This window comes from Gorilla gorilla, chromosome 1, assembly GCF_029281585.2.
Source record: "Gorilla gorilla gorilla isolate KB3781 chromosome 1, NHGRI_mGorGor1-v2.1_pri, whole genome shotgun sequence".
Lineage (NCBI taxonomy): Eukaryota > Metazoa > Chordata > Mammalia > Primates > Hominidae > Gorilla > Gorilla gorilla.
Window position 1 is genome coordinate 116,167,407 of NC_073224.2, and position 19,379 is coordinate 116,186,785.

General features: G+C 41.2%; 1 protein-coding gene across 2 annotated transcripts in view; it reads right to left on the reverse strand.

Moving 5' to 3' along the window:
- The window catches only part of RNF115 (ring finger protein 115), an 82,568-nt gene that overhangs the window by 38,609 nt on the left and 24,580 nt on the right, over positions 1-19,379 (reverse strand). The window contains exons 2-4 of one of the 2 annotated variants that reach the window (XM_055356970.2): positions 8,811-8,869; positions 6,917-6,968; positions 4,445-4,502 (exon numbers count right to left, since the gene is read on the reverse strand). In XM_055356970.2, the coding sequence (XP_055212945.1) occupies positions 4,445-4,502; positions 6,917-6,968; positions 8,811-8,820 (120 nt within the window). In that variant the 5' untranslated portion in view covers positions 8,821-8,869. The remainder of the gene's footprint in view (positions 1-4,444; positions 4,503-6,916; positions 6,969-8,810; positions 8,870-19,379) is intronic. The other variant, XM_004026490.5, reaches the window with a different exon arrangement.

Sequence of the window (19,379 nt, forward strand, 5' to 3'; positions counted from 1 at the left end):
GGGGCCTGTAATCCAAGCTACTCGGGAGGCTGAGGTGAGAGAATCACTAGAACCCAGGAGGCAGAGGTTGCAGTAAGCCGAGATCGTGCCACTGCACTCCAGCCTGGGCAACGGAGCGAGACCCCGTCTCAAAAAAACAAACAAAAAAGAGCTTAAGGTTGTTATTTTTCAGTAACTATGCCTTAGGACAAAATCTGAAAGGAAATGTATGGAAAAGGGAGCTCTTAGAATAGTGAAACTCGGCCGGGCGCAGTGGCTCACACCTGTAATCCCAGCACTGTGGGAGACCAAGGCTGGCAGATCACGAGGTCAGGAGATCGAGACCACCCTGGCTAACACGGTGAAACCCCGTCTCTACTAAAAATATAAAAAATTAGCCAGGCGTGGTGGCACGCGCCTGTGGTCCCAGCTACTCAGGAGGCTGAGGCAGGATAATCGCTTGAACCCAGAAGGCGGAGGTTGCAGTGAGCCGAGATTGCGCCATTGCACCCCAGCCTGGGCAACAGTGTGAGACTCCGTCTGAAAAAAAAAAAAAAAAAGCGAAACTCAAGATACATATTTTTAAATTTTTTACTGCCACTATAATGCCGCTTATGTAACAAAAACAAATAACAAATTTTATTTAAATACATATAAATCAGCTCAGAGCACCCTGCCCTCTTGTGCATACCTGAGAGCTCTTTTTTCCAGAAAGCCATGTATCTTATTTTCTCCCAATCTGAGGCAGCAGCCAGAGCCACTCTTGCACTGAAGCAATCCATTCAGGTAAGCTGAGACTCTAAGATCAGTTGACCCACTGGCACCAGGTCGTGGTCAGAAGTTTGCAAGTAATCAATGAAACCTTCAGGTAGCTATGGGGCTCACTTTCTAGATTACCACCAGGAAGCTTAGTATAGCAATGTCTTCTCTCTACAAACTGCTAGCAATATTTTCAGATTCACTCTCCACCGGCCCTCACACATTATTCAAACACTGCTCCCATGTAACTGGCAACCCTCCCCTACCTTCTCTCTATCCCATTAGTCTCTTATCTCCTACCCCAGTCTCATTTTTTAAAAAAAAAGTCAATACTGATTTTGTCAGAAATTTTCTTGGAATAAGCCTCTTCTAATATAGACAGTATTTTAAGAATTCAGCTATCAGTAAATGTTACTTATAGAAAATAACCACTTCATTGTACAAGCAGCTCCAGCTAAAGAAAAATAGAGCAAAACTGAGCATAAGTCTTTGCCAAAATTACCAACTAAAGCAGGGAAAAGAAAAACAACTTTAGTTTCTATATATAATTTTATTTCTAAGTTTTTTCTTCAGGGACATGAGCATAAAACCTTATAGCTTATGAATACTATTTTGAGATAATTTTCACATCTTTGCTTATCTAAATTCCACCTACTCTTCAAGGCTCCAGTGCAAGTTCTACCTTCACTATGAAGTCCTAATAATGGCTAAAATGTATCAAGCACTCACTAGATGGTAGGCACATTGCAGTCTACACACCTAGCATGTATTAACTCATTCAATCCTCGTAACATCCCTACGAGGAAAGGATGATTATTTCCCAATTTACAGACAAGGACAAGAGAGGCACTGAGAGATTCTAAGTAACTTTGCCCAGATTACACAGCCAATAAGTGGCAGACACAGGATTTGAGCTCAGGCAATCTGGTTCCAGAGGCTGTGTTCTTAATCACTGTTATATGACCTCTCCTCAAGACCCTGGCCCACCTTATCTCTTCCTTCTACTATACTTGTTACATATACCCCAGAATAAATTTATTATACTCTGTACACTTTTCCTTTTTTTTTTTTTTTTTTTGGAGACAGAGTTTTGCTCGTTTTGCTCTTATTGCCCAGGCTGGAGTCCAGTGGTGCAATCTCTGCTCACTGCAACCTCCGCCTTCTGGGTTCAAGCAATTCTCCTGCCTCAGCCTCCCAAGTAGCTGGAATTACAGGCGCCCACCACCATGCCTGGCTAATTTTTTGTATTTTTTAGTAGAGATGGGGTTTCACCATGTTGGCCAGGCTGGTCTTGAACTCCCAACCTCCTGTGATCCACCTGCCTCGGCCTCCCAAAGTGCTGGGATTACAAGCGTAAGCCACCATGCCCAGCCTTCCTTGTTTTAAGTGTTTGCACTTGCTCCACAACAAAATTAAGTTCCTTTCAGGCAAGGCAACCATGACATTTACTTCCTGCCCCTATTTCTAGGAGAGTGCTATGTATGAAACATTCAGTATATACTTTCAGCCAAGCACAGTGACACCTGCCTGTAATCCCAGCTACTAGGGAACCTGAGGTGGGAGGATCACTTAAGCTCAGAAGTTCGAGTCCAGCCTGGGCAACATAGTAAGGCCCCATCTCTTAAAAACACACATACACACACTTCTTAGCTAATTTATTAAAAATCCCTGGCTACATCTAAAGAACACGAAGTTACAAGCTATGAATCAGCAAAAATACTTTAACACCTGAAGGATAACTCATGCCATCAGTGTCGGATTTAGCATTACTAAAGTTAGGAAACTGACTACATATATTTGTTTTTCTTCTTACTCAATGCATCTCTTCCTGGTGAGTCATACCTACAAAATTGGCAGACCGATCTATTTCCATTACCTAAAAGAGAACACTAAAGAAAAATCAAATGAAATTTCTTCTTCTGCATATGCATAATCAGTAAGTGACAATCTGTGTTATCACAAATAGCACACACAAGAGGAAAGAATACTGAAATCATAAAGGCTTCCAGGACTGGCAAACAGAATACATTTTATTTTATTTCACTTTTTTGAGATGGAGTCTCGCTCTGTCACCCAGGCTGGAGTGCAGTGGTGCGATCTCGACTCACTTCAACCTCTGCCTCCCGGGTTCAAGCGATTCTCGTGTCTCAGCCTACCATGTAGCTAGGATTACAGGCTCATGCCACCATGCCCAGCTAATTTATTGTATTTTTAGTAGAGATGGGGTTTCACCATGTTGGCTAGGCTGGTCTCGAACTCCAGACCTCAGGTGATCTGCTCACCTCAGCCTCCCAAAGTGTTGGGATTACAGGCGTGAGCCACTGTGCCTGGCCCAGAATACATATTAAATAATGTTTTTCAATCCATTAAAATGGGAAAATAAAAATGCAAGTTCAAAACACGATCTGTCTGGAATCACTCTAATCAACCCGGGCAGTTCAGAGTTAACCAAAACTGTTAATACTGTATATTAAGAAGTAGCACAGACCATAAGCAGAAAAACCACCCTAAATAGAACAGGACCATTACCCAGACAATGTTGATAAATCTAACAACATCAAAATGTGGGGGCTACAGGTCTTAAAAAATAATTTTCAAATAATAAGGGAGAGAAGCTTAGGGTTTTACAGGCTTCTTATTAAATATCACTTTTCAAATATACTACTAGTACAATTTCAATTTACATACAAAACAGTGAAATATTTTGCTATCTCTCTAGGCACTTCGGCTATCTCTGGAAAAGGGTAATGTGATCCTAAAACATAAAGAAATCCTGATTATGGGATTTAACTTATTTCTTCCTTTTAGCATCTGTCAGCTTTCTAGAGCTGAACAAGTTGTATGGCAATATAGGGTACACATACAAACAAGCAAAAGAAAAACATCAGTGTTTTTTATAGGCTGACTGGTACCTTCTGGGTTGTAGTCTCTAAATGATTAAAAACAAAGAGTATTAATGCCACTGAATTATACACTTAAGAACAGTTACAATGTTTTTTTTAAAAAAAAAAACACAACTAAAGAGACTTTAGGTCGATGGACGAAGTGAAAAAAGAAAATTACTCTGGATTCAATATAAAATGGTATTCAAGAATGAAGACTAATGCCCTGTTTTCAAATCACAGTTAAGATTTGTTTTTCCCAAAAAATATGGACGCCACATTATAAGAAGACATAGAAATTATTTACAGACCCCATCTTGGGATCTGAAAGGCAAGTAAACATCCTTAATCTACACCAAACTACTGTGTTGACTAGAGGTAAGCCCTGGAAACCAGTACCTCTGTACAAGGTTGAAGACTATTTCATTGTGACTTCGACAACTCATCCTGGCCTGCACTTTACCTGGTTGTCACATCACTAAAGCAGAGTCTGCAACACTGTTATTTCAAAAACAGCAAAAGCTTCTTATTCTCACACTGTATATACAGTAACAAAGTAGAAAACAAGAATTAAAAACACTACCAGTTTAAAAGAATACAGTTTGAGGCTATTACTTTCTCCTAATCAAGGGTTTATCAAAGGTAACACGCCCAAGCCCCAGCTACTGAAAACACAAATCTTCCCAAGGGTTACTACGGCCCACATTTTTTCTTATATATTCAGTTAAACTCTGATGTTGTGCCACACTGGAAAGTTAGTATCTGCCATGATTTTAACACCTAACCACTTCTTAAAGAATTCCTACAGCTAAAGGAAAACTTACCTCTGCAAAATGTGTTGTTGTGCTATTGTCTATCCGACTGCCGCCACCACCTAAAAAACTAAAGAGAAAAGGAATGAGTGGTGATTCTATTCCCAGGAACAAGCTCCCCTCCCAGAAGCTAAATATAGAATGGCATAATGAGAACAAAGCCCAATAAGGAAAAATAACTCATCCCAACACAACACCTATTAAAGGAAATTATGAACAACTGGCATGGGAATTAATCTATGAAAAGTCATAAACCACAAAATCAAGTGGTTTTCAAGGCTAAATCCAGTGAAAAATTGGAGAAGCCACCATAGAGAAGGAAGAAGGACCCACAGGCAGCAATGCAATTCAGATTTGACCTATCAAAAGACAAATATTTATCCTCAAGAACGCTAACAAAACAAAGTATTTCACTAAAAAACCATTCAACCACCAGATGAACACAACATTTGAGGCTACAATAGTTAGTATTTCTTAGGAATGATTAAATGTAGTAACGTAAGGGGCCTGGTACTGTATTTAAAACATTATAAAAGGATTCAATAAATATTTCTCCCCCTACCCACCTTTCAGGACCCATCTCAAATGCTACCTCCTCCGTCAAGCCTTTCTGAACTCACCAACCAAATAAGACTCTTCCACACCCTTCTGCACTCTCACTTTGATTCTAAAACCTACCTTGTATTATAAATATCTAGGATTTGCCACATCCATTTCAACCCATTTCCCTCCTTCATTAATACAAATTCAGAAGGCAAAGACTGCAATTTATTAATGCCTCAAATACATGTAGAGTGTTTAAGTGTCAGACATTACACAGTACTATCACCTTTTAAAATCCTGCAATGTCAATATCCTATATTGATACTCAAAAGTTGTTGAATTAATCACATGTGAAAATGATAAAATAACTATCTATTCCCAAAGACCCTGAAGAGTGGAGAGAAATATTAAATCCCATTGTCCCCATGAAATTTGCAAAGAACAAACAAAACAAGCTAACACATCCAGGAAGAGGGGATGGAAAGAATCACAGGAACTGCTGGATACCACTTTTACTTCAAGAGACACACTTAAACACACAAACATACAAACACTCACCCCAATGATAAGTTCACAAACTACTACAAATAGTTTTCATTTGTAGGATTACAATACCAATCCAGGCATTGTGCTGAGCTCACTGAGGAAACAAACACACCCTAGCTAGTCTGAAACCAAAAGTGAAAAAGCAAAGCTAATGCCATTCTTTATGCAACCATTCTCAAGCCTTATTCCCTGATAAGAAACCATTTAATACCTGTATTAATTTCAGAAAAACGCTTTTGTAAAAATCACTCCAAATGTATAACAAGCCCAAAAGTACTTGTACATCTATGCTAAATAAACAGCTAATTGAACTACCACATACCATAAAAAACTACATTGAGTGGCTATGTATCCATTTGATTGCTCAAGCCCAGACAGGCTTCCAAGACTCTTCCTTCCTGCCTTTACTACACAGTTTCAGGGATTCAAACATCCTTGGTAATTGAAACCGCAACTCTTATTTTCTGGGGTTCTGCTCTCCCTGAAGCTACCTCACCGTTCCCTTTCCTTAAAATTCCTTTAAAGAATAATAGAGCTAATCATAGAGAAGGGATAATAAAAACCACCACATTGTTCTGAGAAATGTTACAAAGCTTAAGAAAACTTACAAGGTGCTCCTCTACATGGAAGTTTAAGAGCAGATGGAGCCCATTATCTAATATTTACATGCAAGGCCCTCCTCTTACTGGTTTTTACCCTTCCACTACTTACCACTGCAATTGCTAAGTATTTAAATCAGCAAATGTTTATGAACTTTATAGAAGGAAATATCATACTGCCTCTAAGACAAGGATTCTAAGAAAAAGATTTCTTCTTTCATTTAAAACACTAATCTCTTTCAAACCACACAGTCTTTGCATTTGAGTAAATTGCTACCAATAGCACCTATATAAGACAACCTTTGATCTACAAAGACACATAAAAGAATTAAGAACAAAAACCACAGAATCCACAGTTCCCTGCTAGATAAAGATTCATCCTACAGTTAATCATTCTCATTTGTAACTGTATTTGCATAAAAGTACAACCTGCCTAAAGAAACCAGGGTTACTACTTGAAAAGTTGGCAAAAGATAAGCCCATTAATTGTTCCCCCATAACCAATATATCTTTTATTTAGCACATGCAGAGCATAAGTGCCTGAAATAAGTTATTTGATGCAATTATAATGGCACAAACAAAAAGCTATCCCAAGTTAGCATGCCATCCACACAAAATTGCTAATTTTGCAGTCATGCTAATCTTACACGTTTAAAGTTGGTATTGTACTATTTAAAACCAAGATGACATTTAACTGTAGCAAAATAGATTCCATGCCACATATTGCCCCAGAAGCTCCAGCTTATTTACACATATAATCACCAATCATTAGTAAAGTAAAACTAATAGTACATACTGTAAAATGTGTAGTTTTTCCTGGTTGTGGAAGGGACCTTCAACTTTAGATTCTGCCAACGGTAACAGTAAAGGAATTACCTACGGCCATTAAAATCCCCAAAGTCACTCCAAGATTAAGAGGCTTCAGATTACAGATTCTTTTTGACCAGTCGGTACTTCTTCAATTTTCAGACGAATGTTTAACCAAATAGCCCCAAAAGAACAAATGTGCCATTGTGTTTAGCCAAAAGAGGCCATCCTATCAATGCTATTCTAAAATTTATTAAAATTTTAAGTTAGGCCAGGTGCAGTGGCTCACACCTGTAATCCCAACACTTTGGGAGGCCAAGATGGGCGGATCACGAGGTCAGGACTTCAAGACCAGCCTGGCAAACACGGTGAAACCCCATCTCTACTAAGAATACAAAAATTAGCCAAGCATGGTGGTGCATGCCAGTAATCTCAGCTACTTGGGAGGCTGAGGCAGGAGAATCACTTGAACCTGGGAGGCAGAGATTGCAGTGAGCCAAGATAGTGCCCTTGCACTCCAGCCTGGGCAAAAGAGTGAGACTCCATCTCAAAAAAAAAAAAAAGATTTTAGGTTGGGCACGGTGGCTCATGCCTGTAATCCCAGCACTTTGGGAGGCCAAGGCAGGCGGATCACTTGAGGTCAGGAGTTCAAGACCAGCCTGGCCAACACGGCAAAACCCCGTCTCTACTAAAAATACACAAAAATTAGCAGGGCATAGTGGCAGACACCTGTAGTCCCAGCTACTGGGCAAGCTGAGGCCCAAGAATCGTTTGAACCTGGGAGGCAGAGGTTGCAGTAAGCCGAGATCAAACCACTGCACTCCAATCTGGCAACAGAGCAAGACTCTGTCTCAAAAAAAAAGAAAAAAGAAAAAAGAAAAAAGATTTTATAGTTTTGTTCACATAAACAAAAAAGGAATATGTAATAGTCACTTTCAGAAATATTTCCCCTTTCTATCAGCTGTATACCTTTATGAAGGCCAATAAGAACAAATTCCAAGCATTACAAACCCATATATTAATATCACCCTGGAAAGATGGCCTAAGTTTGACAGCAATAATCTTTTCTTTTTTCTTTTTTTTGAGACACAGTTTCACTCTTGTTGCCCAGGCTGGAGTCTTGGCTCACTGCAACCTCCGCCTCCCGGTTTCAAGTGATTCTCCTGCCTCAGCCTCCCAAGTAACTGGGATTACAGGCACCCGTCACTATACCCAGCTAATTTTTGTGTTTTTAATGGAGACAGGGTTTCACTATGTTGACCACGCTGGTCTTGAGCTCCTGACCTCAGGTGATCCACCCACCTCAGCCTCCCAAAGTGCTGGGATTACAGGCGTGAGCCACCACACTGGCCAAATAATCTTAATAAGAACAAGAGACTCAAGGCCTCCTCAAAGCAGAGTAACAATCGGTTTTCCTGGCTAGAACAGCCTGTTTACCTGATTAGGTATCTTTGTCAGAAGTCACTCCCTAACCCGCCAAAGAGGTATAACAGCAGTTTACCTTCAGACAGCAGAGTGGTCACTAAAAACCAACTAATAATCTAAGAGAAGCCCCAAGTCTCAGATAATAAATGAAAACTTACCAGATTTACTCTGACATGCATACAGATGTACATGGAATGCCACATACAATCAGGAGCAGTGAGTATCACCACATCTGCTATGATATCACTTTCCAAATTTTCCCATTTTTCTTTCTTTTTCCTCTCCCATTCTTCTGCCCTCTCTTGTGCAAGCTCATGCACTCACTGACTCTCTCTCTCTCACTCTCGCTCTCTCTGTAGCGTGTAAGTTGTAAAACAAATTCAACTTACTCAGTCCATGCTGAGAGAAAATAGTTTTGATAATAGAATGTCTGATTTATTCATGAGCTTGTACAATACCTGGAATCATCTGTCACTTCTTCAATAAAGCCTGATTCACATCTGGGACATATATATTCCTATAAAAGAAAGGAAGAAACAAATAAAACTTTTTCATTAGAAAGCTACGTGGTATCTATAGTTTCAGAATAACATGCAGTATACAAGCTGAGGCTCTGAAATGTTGTATGTACTTGCTGACTCAAGTAGTTTTTGTTTTTTTTTTCTTTTGTGAGACAGGGTCTCACTCTGTCACCCAGGCTGGACTGCAGTGGTATGATCATGGCTCACTGCAGCCTCGATCTCCCAGGCTCAAGAGATCCTCCTGCCTCAGCCTTCAGAGTAGCTAGGACCACAGGCACATGCCAACATACCTAATTTTTTTTTACTTTTTGTAGAGGATGAGGTCTTGCTATGTTGCCCAAGCTGATCTCAAACTCCTGAACTGAAGTGATCTTCCTGCCTCAGCCTCCCAAAGTGCTGGAATTACAGGCATAAGCCACTGAGCCCAGCCTAGTTTTTTCTTTTTCTTTTTTTTTTGTTTTTCTTTTTGTTGCCCAGGCTGGAGTGCAATGGCATGATCTCGGCTCACGGCAACCTCCACCTCCTGGGTTCAAATGATTCTCCTGCCTCAGCCTCCCGAGTAGCTAGGATTACAGGCATGCGACAACACGCCTGGCCAATTTTGTATTTTTAGGAGAGACGAGGTTTTTCCACGTTGGTCAGGCTAGCCTCGAACTCCCGACCTCAGCTGATCCACCTGCCTCAGCCTCCCAAAGTGCTGGGATTACAACTGTGAGCCACCACACCCGGACTTCTTTTTTTTTTTTTTTTTTTTTTTTTGAGATGAAGTCTCGCTCTCTTGCCCAGGAGCTAGAGTGCAATGGTGTGATCTCAGCTCACTGCAACCTCCACCTCCTGGGTTTAAGTGATTCTCCTGCCTCAGCCTCCCAAGTAGCTGAGATTACAAGCCCCTGGCTAATTTTTGTATTTTTAGTAGAGACAGGGTTTCACCATGTTGGTCAGGCTGGTCTCAAACTCCCGACCTCAGGCAATCCACCCGCCTCGGCCTCCGAAAGTGCTGGGATTACAGGCACGAGCCACCACGCCCAGTCCCGGCCTAGTTTTTTCTATTATACTCTGGCAAATATAGAATTCCATAAAGTATTTGCAGAATTGCTTCATAGCTACCTAAGTGGTTTCCACTGACAGCTGAAAGGTAGAGTGTCAAAGATTTTTTTATTTTAAAATTTAGGTTATTTATTTGTTTATTTAGAGACGGAGTTTCACTCTTGTTGCCCAGGCTGGAGTGCAATGGTGCGATCTTGGCTCACCACAACCTCTGCCTCCCAGGTTCAAGAGATTCTCCTGCCTCAGTCTCCCGAGTAGCTGGGATTACAGGCATGCAACACCATGCCTGGCTAATTTTGTATTTTTATTAGAGACAGCGTTTCTCCATGTTGGTCAGGCTAGTCTCGAACTCCCGACCTCAGGTGATCCCCCTGCCTCAGCCTCCCAAAGTACTGGGATTATAGGCATCAGCCACTGCGCCCGGCCTTTTTTTTTTTAGACAGAGTTTCGCTCTTGCTGCCCAAGCTGGAGTGCAATGGCACGGTCTTGGCTCACTGCAATCTCTGCTTCCCAGGCTCAAGCCATTCTCCTGCCTCAGCCTCCCAAGTAGCTGGGATTATAGGCACCTGCCACCATGCCCAGCTAATTTTGTATTTTTAGTAGAGACGGGGTTTTACCATGTTGGTCAGGCTGGTCTCGAACTCCCGACCTCAGGTGATCTGCCTGCCTTGGCCTCCTAAAGTGGTGGGATTACAGGCGTGAGCCACCGCACCTGGCCTATTTTTTTAATTAGAATGAATTCATCGTCTAATTTTTTCTTCAAATCTAACAAAAAAGCTCCACTATATACATATCAACGCAGTAAAACATTATAATAATGATGGGTATAGAAACTGCTACTTTTTAGTCTGGGCGCGGTTGCTCACGCCTGCAATCCTAACACTTTGGGAGGCCAAGGTGGGCAGATCACTTGAGGTCAGGAGTTCAAGACCACCCTTGCCAACATGGTGAAACTCCATCTCTACTAAAAATGTAAAATTAGCTGGGGTGTGGTGGCGTGTGCCTGTACTCCCAGTTACTTCGGATGCTGAGGCAGGAGAACTGCTTGAACCCAGGAGGCAGAGGTCACAGTGAGCCCAGATAGTGCCACTGCACTTCAGCCTGGGCGACAGATCGAGACTCTGTCTCAAAAAAAAAAGTAAGAAACTGCTACTTTTTACTATGTAAAGAAAGAGACTACCACTTTTTACTGTGTACATACAAAAGACATAAACTGGGCCAGGTGTGGTGGCTCATGCCTGTAATCCCAGCACTTTCGGAAGCCAGGCGGGCAGATCACCTGAGGTCGGGAATTCGAGATCAGCCTGACCAACATGGAGAAACCCCATCTCTACTTAAAAAAAAAAAAAAAAAATTAGCCGTGGTGGCACATGCCTGTAATCCCAGCTACTCGGGAGGCTAAGGCAGGAGAATCGCTTGAACCCGGGAGGTCGAGGTTGGAGTGAGCCAAGATCGCGCCATTGCACTCCAGCCTGGGCAACAAGAGCGAAACTCCATCTCAAAAAAAAAAAAAAGAGAGAGAGACATAAACTGAATAACAGCATAAGTCAATTTGTAGACTAGGAACAATGAGGCAGTACAATATTTCTATTCTATCTTGTTTATCAATGGTTCCAAATAAGACCTAACAATTCTCAAATACCCTACAGAAATGACAATTCAAATAACCAAAACAATTCCATTAATTCAATTTCTATTTCCTTCAGTAATACATCTTTCTTTTAAGTAATATCAAGCTTTGGGGATAAGAATACACTTTAGAGACTGCCTTATAATAATTTTTTAAAGTATATTTTAACTACCTATTAAAATAGACCTGAGAAAGACATTTTTTTAAACCTCATCCTAGACTCCAAAGGCATGGGAAAGACATTTTCAACCATTTTGTTTCTTTTTTTAAATTTTATTTTATTTTATTTTATTTTTGAGACACGATCTCACTCTGTTGCCCAGGCTGGAGTGCAGTGGCACAGTTTTGGCTCACCGTAGCCTTGACCTCCAGGGCTCAGGCAATCCTCCCGGCCTCAGCTGGGACCACAGGCACATACCATGACCAGCTATTTGTATTTTTGGTAGAGATAAGGTCTTGCCATGTTGCCCTGGCTGATCTGAAAGAACTCCTGAGCTCAAGCAATCTGCCCACCTTGGCCTCCCAAAGTGCTGGAATTACAGGCATGAAACACTGTGCCCAGTTCAACTATTTTCTTATGCCATATAGTTTCTGAACCCTAAATTTTGTTTTACCTGAAGATGATGTAAGCTGTATTTGGCTCTTCAAAGAAAGACAGGATGGTAATTCAAACACTGAAACACTTTTTTTCTAAAGAGATGGGGTCTCATTCTGTCACCTAGACTGGAGTGCAGTGGCACAATCATGGCTCAAGGCAGCCTCGAACTCCTGTGCTCAAGTGATCCTCCCAAAGTGCTGGGATTACAGGCATAACCCACCATGCCTGGCCCTCAAGTGCTTTTTTAAAAGAAAAAAAAAATCCCTCATGTCAAAAAGATTAGTTTCTTGAGGAGACAGTCAAACCAAGAAACAGCAAATTTAATACAATAATTGCTATAACCAACGAACACTAGAAACAGAAACAAATACAGAGTTTGCCTGGGGGAACTAGGGAAAGCTCTGACTGAAACAGAGACCTAAAATATTTGTCCAATGAAAAAGGAAATTCTAGGTCTAGGACCATGATGATAGAAAACAGCATGCATGGAGGTTAGAAGGGAGTGGTATGAATGTGGATATGCAGACAGGCAGATAGGGGCCAGAATGTAGAAAACTTTAGACAACTATTAATATCGACTTTACCTTGAGGATCAGAAACTCAACCTTTTTTCTCCACTACACACATAAAGGATGAGACACATTCATAACGGGCATACTGTAAACTACTCCAGAAATGAAGTAATCTGGAGACCACATAAATCCCTGAGTCCTCCTCTACTCCTTCATCCCCTACCCTCCCAGAAAGCTGCAACTCCATCCCTTTCTCTCCCATTCCGAAAATTTATCTGGTCAGGCATGGTGGCTCACGCCTATAATCTTAACACTTTGGGAGGATGAGGCAGGAAGATTGCTAGAGCTCAGGAGTTTGAGATCAGCCTGGGCAACATAGTGAGACCTTGTCTCTACAAAAATTTAAAAATTAGCCAGGCATGGTGGCGCATGCCTGTAGTCCCAGCTACTTGGAGGCTGAGGCCAAAGGATCGCTTGAGCCCAGGAAGTTGAGGCTGCAGTAAGCTGTGATGGTGCAACTGCACTGCAGTCTGGGTAACACAGCAAGACCCTGTATCAAAAAATAATAACAATAATATATGCAAATATATGAGTTTATCGGAATGCCGAATACAAATGAGACTGATTTTGGAAAGCTAACCTTATCTATTTTACTGTCTAAAATTAAATTCAAAAAACAGAGTCAATAGAAAAATGAAATCACAGTGCTAGGCCCTCTTTCTTCTCTCTCCCTCTCTCACTCATTCCTATTGCTTTAAATCTCTCTACATGCCAACTCCCCCCCAAATGTGTATCTCTATCCCAGGCCAGTCTTCTGAATTCCAGACTCACTTACTCTTATATGTATGCTCTCTCACATGCTTTTTCTCACACACACACACACACACACACACACACCCTCGAGAGGTGGCATACCAGTTTGCTCATACTAGAAACCCAGGGGTCATTCATAACGCCTCTCTTTCACCTCCCACCCATAAGTCCTGGTACTCCAAACACAAACACATTTCCCACATCTACATACTCCTTGTGCCGCTGCTGCTACCTTAACCCAAGCCAGCACTGGTTCTGAGCACTAAATATCTTACCCTCTCTTTTTTTTTTTTTTTTTTTTTTTGAGACGAAGTCTCGCTCTGTCACTCAGGCTGGAGTGCAATGGCACAATCTTGGCTCACTGTAACCTCTGCCTCCTGGGTTCAAGCAATTTTCCCACCTCAGCCTTCAGAGTGGCTGGGATTACAGGCATGTGCCACCACACCCGGCTAATTTTTGTATTTCTAGTAGAGACGGTGTTTCGCCACGATGGCCAGGCTGGTCTCGAACTCCTGACCTCGAGTGATCCGCCTGCCTCAGCCTCCCAAAGTGCTGGAATTACAGGCGTGAGCCACCACTCCCAGCCCGAATATCTTCCCTCTTAAGTCGTGTCCTGCTTCTCTTTTAGTCCTTTCCAATCTGAAATCAAAAAAGAACCATCTTTTTTAAAGCATAAAACAGACCATATCATTACCCAGCTTAAAATATTTCAATTACTTACAAAAACTCTTAAATTATTTAACATGATTTACAAGGCTGGTCTGTGCTCAACTTGACAATCTCATTGTCACCCCTCCCCTCCTTCAGTGTGTTCCAGCCACACACTGGACTTCTTTTGATTCTTTGAACTCATCAAGCTCAGCACTGCCTAAAAGCTTCCTGTAACTAGAACACTATTTCCCTAACTTTCTGCATGGCAAGAGGCATCTAATCTCTTTTTTTTTTTTTTTTTTTTTTTGAGACAGAGTCTCACTCTGACGCACAGGCTGGAGTGCAGTGGTGCGATCTCCTATTGGGATCATGTGAAGTCCCCACTTCACATGGTCCCAGTCACGGTTCTGTGTCCGGAATTTATTCCTTCCCGGGGGTTCTTGGTCTCACTGACTTCAAAAATGAAGCCGCGGACCCTCCCAGTGAGTGTTACACTTCTTAAAGATGGTGTGTCCTGACCAGGCGCAGTGGCTCACGCCTGTAATTCTAGCACTTTGGGAGGTCGAGAAGGGTGGATCACAAAGTCAGGAGATTGAGACTATCCTGGCTAACCCGGTGAAACCCTGTCTCTACTAAAAATACAAAAAATTAGCCGTGCGTGGTGGCGGGCGCCTGTAGTCCCAGCTACTGGGAAGGCTGAGGCAGGAGAATGGTGTGAACCCGGGAGGCGGAGCTTGCAGTGAGCCGAGATCGCGCCACTGCACTCCAGCCTGGGTGACAGAGCGAGACACCATTTCAAAAAAAAAAAAAAGACAGTCTGTCCAGAGTTTGTTCCTTCAGATGTTCAGATGTGTCCGGAGTTTCTTCATTCTGGTTGGTTCGTGGTCTCGCTGACTTCAGGAGTGAAGCCGCAGACCTTCGCAGGGAGTGTTACAGCTCTTAAAGTTGGCACGTCCGGAATTGTTTGATCCTCCCGGTGGGTTCACGGTCTCGCTGACTTCAGGAATGAAGCCACAGACCCTCCAGGTGAGTGTTACAGCTCATAAAAGTAGCGCAGACCCAAAGAGTGAGCAGCAGCAAGATTTACTGAGAAGAGCCAAGAACAAAGCTTCCACAGTGCAGAAGGGATCCAAGCTGCTTGCCACTGCTGGCTGGTGCGGCCAGCTTTTATTCCCTTGTCCCCGCCCACGTCCTGCTTGATTGGTCCATTTTACAGAGCGCTGATTGGTCCATTTTACAGAGTGCTGATTGGTACATTTTTACAGAGTGCTGATTAGTGTGTTTACAATCCTTTAGCTAGACACAGAGCACTGGTTGGTGCATTTACAATGCTTTAGCTAGACACAAAAGTTCTCCAAGTCCCCACCCAATCCAGAAGCTCAGCTGGCTTCACCTCTCAGTTCTAGGAACCAGGCTGTCAACCACTACAGCTCCTGCACAGGAACATGACACTTAAGAGATATAAATCAAACTGTAGAAGTGCTCTATGGTTCTTCCTGTCATTTGGAAGTGACAAGTACTCCTTCCATTTATAAGCAACAATAAAAGCTTTCTAAATAGTTATATTTTTATTTCAGGGAAGAAAAGCCAAAACTCTTCCCAAATGCTCTGCTAATTATTCTTGATAAAAGTAGCTACTTATAAAACAAACCACACAGCCCTGGACTATCCTGCTGCAATCAACATTACAGGAAAAACAGAACTTTTTAGAATACACAAGATCTTCACTCTCTAATTATCAAAGTAAAAAATGCACATTTGTATCTGAAGTCTGATTTCAGAACAAAGTCTGGTCTCAAAAAACTATCTCACTTCCATTTCTTTAATCTGCCTCTTAGATACCTGGAAACCCCAAAATGATACTCTAAAGATATTATATTTCCTGTTTCTAGATTTTCCTTATAAAGACTTCATCTCACTCCACTTACTAGTACCACTTTTCTTCCGGATTCACACAAGTCACTAGCTTTCCCATGATTTCCAGCTATGTTAAGGGTCCACCCCTTCACTCTAAGAGCTCAAAAACTCTATCAATTGCTTCCAACTAATCAAGAGACAAGGTGTTAGATGAGGACAGAAATAAAATAAGATTGGTTATAAGTTGATAATTGTTGAAGCTGTATACATGTAGATTTGTTGTATTATTCTGTCACATTTTGTGGTAGAAAATACATAAAAATTTCCCATCTTAACCTTTTTTTTTTTTTTCTGAGACAGGGTCTCCCTCTGTCACCCAAGCTGGAGCGCAGTGGCATGATCTCAACTCATTGTAACTTCCGCCTCCTGAGACTACAGGTGCATGCCACTGCACCTGGCTAATTTTTGTATTTTTTGTAGACATGAGGCTTCACCATGTTGCCCAGGCTGGTCTTGAACTCCTAAGCTCAAGCAATCTGCCTGCCTCAGCCTCCCAAAATACTAGGATTACAGGCATGAGCCAGACTCAGCCCATATTAACCATTTTTAAGTGTACAGTTCAGAAGTGTTAAGTATATTCACACTGCTGTGAAACATCTCCAGAACCTTCTCATCTTGCAAAACTGAAACTCTATACCCATTAAACAACAACAACCCATTTCTCCCCTTCATTCCCTGGTAACCACCATTCTACCTCTGTTTCTATGAATTTATAATTTTTGATACTGACACCAACAACCCAACTGTCCCACAGAACTGACCATTATAGTTTCTTTTGAATAAAGATAGAAATTGACCCTCCCAGTCTTAAAACTTGAAAAAGTTACATTTGTCTTATCTGAGTTCCTTTCTCAGGAAACCAACCATCAGGTCTCCCAGATGATATCAAGGAACTGAAACGTACCAGATCACTGCATCTAAACAATGAAACCTCAAACCCCTCAACCCATCATGATTGCCTAAGTGACCTCCTGCTTCCTGTTGACCAACTTCTCTTCCTTATCTCTCCCTAATTCCTATTTTCCTGCATGTAGTTACAGTTCTTCCCTGCTATATAAGCCCTTAATTGTAGTCAGCCAGGGAGATGGATTTGAGACCGAGTTACCCTCTCCTCAGCTACAGCACCCAATTAAAACCTTCTCTGGCAAAACTCACCGTCTCAGCAACTGGCTTTCTGTGCAGCAAGCAGCATAACCTAGAACACATCCCTGGTGTTTCAGTAATAATATCTAATATAAGTGAAAGCATACAGTATTCGTCTTTGACTGGCTTATTTCACTTAACACAATATCCTCAAGGTTCACTCACACTGTCGCATATGACAGGATTTATTTCCTTTTTAAAGCTAAATAATATTCCATTGTGTGTATATACCATATTTTATTTATTCATCAAGGACATCTGGGTTGTTTTCACCTCTTAGCTATCCTGAATGTGCTATGAGCATAGGTGTGCAAATATCTCTCTGAGGTCCTGCACTGAATACTTCTGGATACATATCCAGAAGTGAGTTTGATGGATTACATGGTAATTCTATTTTTAATTTTTTGAGGAACTGCCATGCTGTTTTCCATCACAGTTGCACCATTTTACAGTCCCACTAACAGTGCACAAGAATAGTTCCAATTTCTCATAATCTTCACTAACACTCGTAATTCCCTGTTTGTTTTTTAATAGTAGCCATCCTAATGGATGTGAGGTGATATCTCATTGTGGTTTTGATTTGGATCTCTCTGATGATTAGTGATGTTGAACATCTTTTCAAATGTGTCTTGACCATTGGTTTATCATCTTTGGAGAAATGACTATTCAAGTCATTTGCCTATTTTTTAATCTGTTTATCTGATCTTTTGTTGTTGAGTTGTTGTTCTTTCTACATTCTGGATATTAATACTTTAACAGATACACAATTTACAAACATTTTCTCCCATTCCACAGGTTGCCTTTTCAAGTTGATTGTGTTCATTGATGCACCAAAGTTTTTAAGTTTGATGCAGTCCCATTTGCCTATTTTTGCTTTTGTTGCCTGTGCTTATGGTATCATATGCAAGAAATCACTGCCAAATCCAAAGTTATAAAGCCTTTCCTCTAAGTTTTAAGTTATAAGCCTTTCCTCTAAGTTTTCTTTTAGGAGTTTTACAGTTTTAGGTCTTATATTTAGGTCTTTAATCCACTTTGAGTTTATTTTTATATATAGTGTAAAATATGAGTCCAAATTTTTGTTTTGTATGTAAAAGTCCAGTTTTCCCAACACTGTTTGCTGAAGAGACTGTCCTTGCTCCACAGAGGGATCCTGGCACCTCTGTCCAAGATCGTCTGACCACATATGCAAGGGTTTATTTCTGGAGTCTCTATTCCATTGTCTATATGTCTGTTGTTATGCCAGTACCACAGTAGTTTTATTACCATAGCTTAGTAATATATTTTGAAATCAGAAAGTTTGAGTCCTCCAGCTTTGTTTTTCTTTTTGAAAACTGTTCTGGCTATTAGGGGTAACGTGAGATTCCAAATTAATTTTGGGATGAAACTTCTATTTGCAAAAAAAATGCTGTTGGGATTTTGATAGGTATTCTGTTGAATCTGTAAATCGCTTTGGGCAGAATTCATATCTTAACAATATTAAGTCTTCCAATCCATGAATATAGGATGTCTTTCTATTTATTTGTATGCTCTTTAATTCTTTTCAGCAGTATTTTATGGTTTTTAATATTCAAATTTTTCACTTCTTTGGTTAGGGTCATTCCTAACTTTCATTCTTTCTGATGCTATTGTTAATGGAATTGTTTTCTTAATTTTTCAAGTTGTTCACTGTGTATGGAAACATAACTAATTTTTGTGTGTTGATTTTGTATCCTGCAACTTTGCTGAATTCATTTATTAGTTATAACAGGGTTTTTTGTGGAATGTTTAGGGTTTTCTTTTTTTTTTTTTTTTTAGATGGAGTGTCGCTCTGTCACCAGGCTGGGGTGCAGTGGCGCAATCTCGGCTCACTGCAACCTCTGCCTCCTGGGTTCAAGCAATTCTCCTGCCTCAGCCTCCCAAGTAGCTGGGACTACAAATGCCTGCCATCATGCCCAGCTAATTTTTGTATTTTTAGTAAAGACGGGGTTTCACCATGTTGGCCAGGATGGTCTCGATCTCTTGACCTCGAGATCCGCCTGCCTCGGCCTCCCAAAGTGCTGGGATTACAGGCATGAGCCACTGCAGCCAGCTTCCGGGTTTTCAACAAATAAGATCATATCATCTGTGAACAGAGATAATTTTACTTCTTCCTTTCTAATTTGGGTGCTTTTCTTTTTCTTGCCTAAATTGGCTCTGGCCAGGACTCTTAATACTAT